At 27.3% G+C, this 9094-nt stretch overlaps 2 protein-coding genes across 3 annotated transcripts; both read left to right on the top strand.

Moving 5' to 3' along the window:
• Positions 1-238: 238 nt before the first annotated feature.
• On the top strand, positions 239-4156 carry LOC105432757 (gephyrin-like). Of its 2 annotated transcripts, XM_089083364.1 has the most exons (12): positions 239-416; positions 670-821; positions 896-1086; positions 1151-1322; positions 1441-1506; positions 1571-1843; positions 1928-2000; positions 2074-2185; positions 2274-2549; positions 2731-2864; positions 2955-3142; positions 3210-4156. In XM_089083364.1, exons 1-12 carry the CDS (start codon positions 389-391, stop codon positions 3477-3479), a joined length of 1935 nt encoding a protein of 644 aa, XP_088939490.1. In that variant the 5' UTR covers positions 239-388; the 3' UTR covers positions 3480-4156. The 2 variants fall into 2 exon arrangements, with proteins under 2 accessions (XP_088939490.1, XP_088939491.1); XM_089083365.1 differs by lacking the exon at positions 239-416 and having other exon boundaries at positions 689-821; positions 990-1086.
• Positions 4157-4345: 189 nt separating this feature from the next.
• Positions 4346-8420, top strand: LOC105432716 (gephyrin-like). Its single transcript, XM_011647646.2, has 12 exons — positions 4346-4973; positions 5357-5496; positions 5581-5768; positions 5845-6034; positions 6115-6198; positions 6271-6540; positions 6639-6705; positions 6777-6888; positions 6976-7251; positions 7409-7539; positions 7624-7817; positions 7886-8420. Exons 1-12 carry the CDS (start codon positions 4946-4948, stop codon positions 8159-8161), a joined length of 1956 nt encoding a protein of 651 aa, XP_011645948.2. The 5' UTR covers positions 4346-4945; the 3' UTR covers positions 8162-8420.
• The last annotated feature ends 674 nt before the right edge of the window (positions 8421-9094 follow it).

Raw genomic sequence — 9094 nt, 5'->3', positions numbered from 1 at the left:
ATACATTAGTCGGCAAATTTTTGATGTTATATACTTTATAATCAATTTAAATTTAATTATTTTTTATTATTCTTTTTTCGCAAGATTCTTATGAGATTTTAAAATACTCTGCATAATTTGGTAGAATTAGTTTTTTAGAATATAAGGATTCAGAGTAAAGTATGTCACAAAACTAACATTTGTTGAATACAATCTCGACATTAAGAAACAAGAAAAAAAATATAAACATGGTCTCATCACGAAACATTTCTATATATTATTTCCACTGTCGGGTAAAGTTCAGTCCGACAGACGTGACGTGGAAGTAAATGTGCGGAAGAATCGACGAAAGTAGAGCGATAAATATTAGCAGACATAAGAATACGAAAGAATATTAAAAAAAATTGAAATGACGATGAATGTTCAAATTATAATTAGTAAGTATTATAATCTAATATTTTCCGCATATGGTGTGTGTGTGTGTGTGTGTGTGTGTGTGTGTGTGTGTGTGTGTGTGTGTGTGTGTGTGTGTGTGTGTGTGTGTGTGTGTGTGTGTGTGTGTGTGTGTGTGTGTATTATTTACTGTAAATATCAAATTAATTACGATAAAAAATATATTTAAACGTAAATAACGTTAATAACATTATTATAATTTCAAAAATCTAATAATTTTACTTTGCGTTTACTTAGTGTATAAAGATGCAAAAGAAAATAAAGGCGCTTTAGAAACATTGCTAACTGAACCAGATAACAATGAAGAAATTTTTAAAGTGTTAACAAATTTAAATAATATACAAATATATAATGTAACATTTGCAACTCCAGTTTCAGTCCCTTTAATGGTAATTATAAATGTTTTAAATACTTTCTTTAAAGATTTCCAATTTTACATTATTATATGCTTAATATATTGTAGCAAAAAATAATTAAAATATGCTTAAATTATAAAATTGATCTTATTCTTATTATTGGTGATATTGAATTTACTGATCGAGATCTTGTTAATGAAGTGGTTGAAGTTGTGACCGATTGCAAAAATCTTTCTGGAAATGTGGTTAATGGCATAAAAAAGATATCAAAAATACTAGAGGATGTCTCAGGTTATGAGTAAGTGTTTTCATTTTTATTATAGATTTTAAAATAAGAATTCCTACAATTGATTTTTCTTTAGAGCTAAATGTGGAATGCGAAATGAGACGCTGATCATTAATTTGTCTGGCCCACATAGAAATAAAAAACAATGTTTAAAAGCAATTTTAGAAAATCTAATAATTTTAATGCTTTCAATACATGATATGAAGAATTCAATCGTTCGGAAAAATGACACTTCATCAGAAAATAAGGTGAGAGAAAGTAAAGTTTATGTTAAAATCCAAAATATGTAATAAATTTATATTATGATTGTCTATTAAATTTGATTGATTACTAAATCTGTTTGCATATACAAAAAAATATAAAAAGGAAAATACAAAACCAAAGGAACTTGAGGGATCCTCCTCGACGTCTGAAGAAGAATTATTTGAAGAAGTAAGATACATTTTATATAATAAATAATTTACGATATTATATATGAGATTAAATATCTTTACAGGACGACGATAATTCAAACAATGATAATATGGTGTTTCCTATAATTTCTTTACATATCGCAATGTCGCTATTGCAAGAGATAACAAAAAAAGGTTCCAAAGAAAGAGAACCTGAAATAATAAAAGTAACTAATGCTTGTGGCAGAATATTGTTCGAAGACATAGACTCAAATCTCAATGTACCATCATGTAGAACTTCTACCAAACACGGATACGCGGTGATAGCAGCTGAAGGGGAAGGTTTAAGAAAGGTGTTGAATGATGTAAAAGATACGGTAAGTTAGATCAGATCATATTTATACAAGAATATATGCAACAAATAAAAGTGTATGCGCGTTAAATTAAATTTCTTCTTTCAGCTTTCAGCTTCAGTAATTTCGCTTGAACCTGGGACCTGCATTTGGGTCAACAGTGGAGCACCTATTCCCAATAGTAAATAATTAAATATCCATCACTTTGTTCTCCACATATAGTATAAAAAACTTTTATTTCTATTCGATTGCAGAAGCAACAGCGATTATACCAGAACAGTATACAAACCCAGTAGAAAAATTGGAAGACAAGGAAAATACGTATATTGAGATAAAAATTAAGCCACAACACGGACAAAACATTAAGTAGAAAACTTTATATCTTTAATAAGCGCTATATGTTCTTTTTATTTATTAAAATAACTAATTTATTTCCTGTTTATTTTCATTAAAGACCAATTGGTTACGACATAAGGAGAGGAAATACTGTTATAAATAAATATACTCTTATTGGCCCAGAGGAGATAGGGATTCTGACATCTATAGGTCGCAGAAGTGTTGTAGTTTCTTCACGTTTGTCTATAGGTATATTGTCTATCGGAAATAATTTAGAAGAACCAGGAAATCCTTTAAAACCAGGATATGTCTACGATATTAATAGAATAACTTTAATTTCTCTACTAAAACGTAATTATTTACGTCCTATAGATTTTGGAATTGTGGATAATAAGTAAGCGCAATTAAAATTTATTATTATTTTAAATACACCAACTACTATTATATTTACAATATTTTGCTTTTATTATACAATTATTAATAATTAATACTTCTATTATTTTATTGCGTAACTAAATAATTCAATTAATTTAATTGATTAACTATTTCGTACGTAATAATTACTATTTTTGCAGATTTTTATCTATAAGAAATAAAATTGAAAAAGCCTTAAAAACAGTTGAGGTTATTGTGACAATAGGTTCTGCTAGCGATAAAGATTTATTAAAGAAAATTTTGATAAAAGATTTTAATGCCACGATACATTTCGGTATTTTTTATTCTTCTTTATATTGATCTCCCGTATGTGTCAAAAGAAAAAATATATATTTTCTATACGACTATACGCATTATATTTTAGGTAATGTAAATATGAAACCTGGCAAATCGACAACATTAGCAACTTGCAAGATCAATGGCAAGACGCAGTATTTCTTCTGTTTGCCGGGAAACCCGACGTCTGCTTTCATCGCCGCGCATATGTTCCTCCTGCCATTTCTGAATAGGCTGTGTTCCTTGACAATAGATGCCGCAATAATACCAGCTGAGGTAAGATTGTATCTCGTATTGTAAAACATGTTTACAAAATTATATAATGTTGCTGGTAACATTGCAGGTAGATGTTCCGTACATGTTGCATTCTCGGCCTAGACTCTCATGGGTATCTTTAAAATGGTCGAATACAGGAACTGTCGCACACTCTGTCAGTTCAGGTAACCTTATCGCTGATAAGCTGAATAATATCGTAGGCTCAAACGCACTTGTATTATTGCCGGAAAAGACAGAGGAGCAACACGTACTGACCAAACAGACTTTACCAATTTTAATGATTAACAATCCCACAAGGACTTTTGGGAACATATCCAGTATAACTTTTCCAATATAACTTTTTCATAATATTTATACCGGAAATTCGTATGCGTATATCCCACAAATAAAAAAATTTTGATACATTATTGTTAAAATATATGAACAGATTGAATAAGTTCTTAGCTAAATTAATGAGCTATCAATTTTTTCAAATGTCTTTACTATACAATTTAATTTTATAACTTCATTTCAAAATTTTTGAAAAATTTTATTAAATACCATTAAATTAATGGTATTTAAAAGTCTCTCTATCTTATAAATAACTAATCAGCTATTTTTCTTTCGGAGATTGAAATCGTATAAATCCTTTTATTTTAAACGATTTTCAATAATATTTTTATTAAAGAAAAATCCTAAATTTCAAAAATATTGTATGACTATCGCATTCATTAATCCTAACTTTATAGCTCTTAACATAATTTTAGGTTTATAATGCGTGCTGTAACAATATTTCAGTTAAAATAGCATTTTAGTTTTATAGCACAATTAATATTAAAATGTGCTATTTTTAATGTTAAATGTTTTTATAAATTTAGAATTGGATAGTAATTATTTTTTAATGTAAATGCCATTAAATTATTGTATTCGTAATTTGCACAAATATAATATATGTAAAATATTGTTCTTTTTTTCACAAATAATCTTGTATCATTAAAATTATTTTTATTAAAAACAAACTTTTTATCATTTAAACAGTGTCTACATAAAATATCATTAGATATCTTATAATTTGATAAGATGATAAGAACATTATTAATATTATTAACTACATATTAAATAAACAATAATAATATGATATAGTTGTAAATTTAATTATGACTATGGAACATTACTTTATTGGTTGTGTCGTCTAAAAAAAATCTATCTAGGTAAAAAATTTGCGATTTTCACAGTGCCAAAGAGTCATGATATCGAAACAATTTTTCACGTGTCTAAAGATAAAGAAAGTTAGTTTTTTTGAGAATCGAGACCCGGAAGTTTCCCTTCCGGTGCGAGATATACATGCGTTTTTTATCCCTCTTATCCCAAAAAAGTAGAAGATGTAAGATCGATTACTTTCGAAGTTTATTATTGCCGCCTTTTCCACGATGCCGATTGGTTCTTTTGCTGCGTTAACTTGATGGAACAGTTGTCATCGTGAAGATCGTTTTGACATTGTGTTTGTTGAGTGTATCAAAAGGTTAATTAGTATATCATATTAATTTCTACTCCTTCTGTTTAAAAAATATGTAGCGCGCGCGTCGCATTGGTTTGTTTAGTACATTTTAAATATAACTGACATTGTCGATTTATTAAGAAAATCGATTGTCGAAATATTAAGAAAAATGTAAATAGCCTCATGATAAAATGTCATGTTATTACGACACTAGACAAAGTTCGTCCATCTGCTGAACGTGGCAGATCGAATCAAATATTCGAACGAAACAATAAAAATACTTTGGTGACTGTTGGTAGATTTAGCAACGTGATCCGAAAGCTAAAATGACAATAAGAGTTCAAATTGTAATTTGTAAGTATCAAAATATATGTATATTTCTGCGTTATATTATACTTATAAATAAGTATCATATTTGTAGTTTAGCAAAATCTTTTTTAGAATACAAGAATGCAATCAGAAATGTTTTAGTAAATGTATGTTATAAAAACAATCTACCTATATATATAAAAATTAGATAAAGAATCTGTAATATCTGTAAAATAAACCTTAAATATAAAATTAAAGATAATTTTTATTTATTTCATCTTCAGTCTTATCATTTAACAGCTATTTGTAAATTATTTGTTGAATTAAAATGTAACAAAATACGTTTAAAACACGTTTAAATATGATGACATTATTATTTTATAAACTTGTATAAGCTAAATAATTCTATTGTGTTCACTTTTTGTTAGTACATACATCTAATATAACAGATGAAAGTGTGTACATACCAGAAAATGAAAATGAAAATTTCTTCGAGGCCTTAAAACAAATAAATGATATCAAGATAAGTAATTTGTCTGTTACAAGCCCAGTTAAAACTGTATTAACGGTAATTATAAATGTTTCAAATATTTTCTTTAAATTATTAATATTTCATTTTAATATAATATATTTTATTGTTAATACAATACAGAATAAATTGCTTGCGATATGCGATTGCGAAGAAATTGATCTTATTTTTATTATTGGTAACGTTGAAGCTTCTAAAAAGGATAGTGCAAATGAAGCAATTAGTGCGATTATGGATCACAGACCACGTAGTAATATAGCATTTTTCATAAGACAAATAGAAACAATATTGAAGAATGTCTTGCAATCTGAGTAAACTTTTATTTTTTAGTTATATCATTAAATCTTTAAAGCAATAATTTTTACAATTTTTATAATTTCTTCTTAGCGCTAAATGTGGAATACGAAACGAGAAATTGATCATTAATTTGTCTGGTCCACACAAAAATAAAAAGGAATGCTTGAACGCAATTGCACATTCAGTAGGATTTACAATATTTGTGATACGTAATGAAAACAATACATATGACTCGCTAATTGACATTGCATCCTCTCTACATAATATTTCTTTAGAAAAGGTAAAGTATCGTCTATCTTGAAATAAAAAATTTATAAAATTACAAATTTATAAAATTCTACGTACTATTCGTTTATATAGGAAGAAAGTAAGAATGAAACTGATAGTGAGGTAATGAAATTGGAGACGACATTTTCCTCGCACGATTTATCATCTACAGATGAAGTAAGATATGTTTTACATAATAAATAGTGATAATTTATAATAATAAATATGTGATTAAATTAATTTTTACAGTGTACAAGAAGCAATAGGAACAATTACGAGCGATTTCCTATGGTTTCTTTACATGAAGCATTGACAACATTGAACAAAATATCACAGGAACGTTTAAATGAACAATATTTTGAGCAAATAAAGATAAATAATGCTTCTGGCAGAATATTATGCGAAAATGTAAAATCGGAGTATGACATACCATCATTTAGAATTTCCACTAAACATGGATATGCCGTATTGGCAGCTTCAGGAAAAGGTTTCAAAAAGGTGTTGAACGTAAAAAATACAGTAAGTTGTATTAAAAATGCATATACACACATATATATATATATATATATATATATATATATCCAATAAGATAAAATTATGAGGGAAAACTTTTTCAGTTACATCCAGTTTCTCTTACATCTGGGACATGCGTATGGGTGAACAGTGGAGCGCCTGTTCCCAATGGTAAATAACCGTATATCGCATTGATCTCTTTACAATAAAGAATCAGAATTGTCATTTCCATTTGATTGCAGAAGCAACAGCAGTTGTAGCGGTAAAGGATACAAAGCCGGTAGAAGAAATGTCAAACGAGGAAGTTAAATATATTGAGATATTAACTGAACCACTAAACGGACAAAACATTAAGTACGAAATTTAATATTTTTATTTTTAAACAACTAGGATACAGCTTTCGTGCGATAAAATTTATTTTCTTGAATATCTATTTTAAAGATTTATTGGAAGCGAATTAATGAAAGGAGCAACGGTTGTATTTGCACCCACGCGCATTGGCCCGGGGGAGATGGCACTTATAGCAGCTTCGGGCCGCAAAGAAGTTACAGTCTCTTCCAAGTTATCTTTGGGTGTATTGTCTATTGGGGATAATTTGGAGGAATCGGGAGAACCTTTGAAACCGGGATATGTCTACGACACTAATAGACTAACTTTAATCTCTCTACTACAATGTGATAATTTCTTTCCCTTGGATTTCGGAATCGTGAAAAATAAGTAAGTGTTTGAAATTTATGTTCACACTCACATACGCTTTAAATACGCAAACTGTTATATTACTATAATTACATTTTTCACTTTCAAAAATATAATATATTTTTGCAACTTTGTAATGAATTAAATAATTAATACTTAATAATTAATTATTTTGAAGATTGTCAACTATACGGAACAAAATTGAAAAGGCTCTGGAGAAAGTAGATGTACTTGTGACAACGGGTTCTATTAATGACAAAGATGTATTGAAGCAAGTTTTAATGACATTTAAAGCCACAATACATTTCGGTATTCTTGATTTTGTATATTAATTATCTATATGTGAAAAAAGAAGTAGGTATGCCTCCTATATAACTATATGCATTGTTTTAGGTAATGTAAATATAAAACCAGGAAAATCAACGACTTTAGCTACTTGTAAAATCAATAATAGGATGAAATATTTCTTGTGTTTGTCGGGAAATCCAATATCCGCTTATATTACAGCTAATGTGTTCCTTGTACCTTTCGTGAGCTGGCTGAGTTACAATTTTACCATACCTTATCTCACAGTACCACTAACACAAGTAAGATTGTCTTTACGTATTACAAAATTATAAACTTGCAATATTGTAATATTATTCTAACATTTTAGTTGAGTACCCTATTTATATTGCATAGTCGACCTAGATTCGCATTGACACGTTTACATTGGAAGGATGGAGAATACAATGTAAACACTTTCAATATGGGTAATGTCTTCACTGATAAGTTGTATAATATTATAGGTTCAAATGCACTTGTACTTTTACCGTCAAAAACAGATAACCCGACATCGCGTATAGTAGCAACAATGATCAAATATCCCGAAAAGTTTAATTTGCCACCTACTTTTAACAAAAAAAAGAAGAAAAAAAAATTGTCCAAGTAATATTTATCAGTAGAGTTATACATACAAGGCACTTGATAAAAGAAAGAAAAACAATAAATCGTATTGTTTAATGAAGTATTTTGAAGATTTGTATTTTTTCGATATTTGACTAATGCTTATTTTTTAATTATTTAAATTAACGTTTTAAAAATTGCTGTGTTTTTGCATTTTTTACGTCGGACTTTATTAAAAAATCTGCAATTTTTAATAATATTTATTAATGTATTGAAATTAAGTTAATAATATAAAAAATTGAAAGTTTATTGATGCATTATTAATTTTTCCCTCGAAGATCAAAATTCTGAAACTCTCATTATTTTAAACAATTTTATGCTTCTTTTTTACATTTCTTTATTTTCACTTTTTTCTGTCATCTTTTTGTATCATATAAATTTCCTATTTAAAAAATTTAATTTTTTCAATAATTTTAAAAGTATGCTATAATTTTTCTTATTGATTTTATAGCTAAGTTTCTAATAATTATTGAAAAAGATTTTTATCTAAATATCACCTTAAAATTCTATTAAATGTCAAGGTAAAGACATTGAACTAAAGTTAATATTTTATTTTTTAATTTTTTAAATTTGTTTCTGATATTTAGTTTATGTGAAACTTGTTATTTTCAATAATTTGTTTTCTAAAAGCTACATTTGACACTATTGCCAAAATATATTATGAAATTATATTATGAAAATATATAAAATATATTATGGATATACAGTAACTCCATCATGTAATCGTTTTTATTCTTTTCCTATTTCATTATTTTTTAAAAAAAGATATAATAAAAAAGAAAAAATTAATGAAAGAAAAGAAAAGAAAAAATTATGAAAATAAAAAAAAATCGAAAAACAAAAATTTCCATGCATTTTATATTATTATTTCTGTTTTTACTTCTTTTTCTATTTAACTAACGTATAAGTATTTTTTTTA

Source organism: Pogonomyrmex barbatus, unplaced genomic scaffold (genome assembly GCF_055798465.1).
Source record: "Pogonomyrmex barbatus isolate J1 unplaced genomic scaffold, ASM5579846v1 scaffold7, whole genome shotgun sequence".
NCBI lineage: Eukaryota > Metazoa > Arthropoda > Insecta > Hymenoptera > Formicidae > Pogonomyrmex > Pogonomyrmex barbatus.
This window is presented reverse-complemented; position numbering and strand designations above follow the sequence as displayed.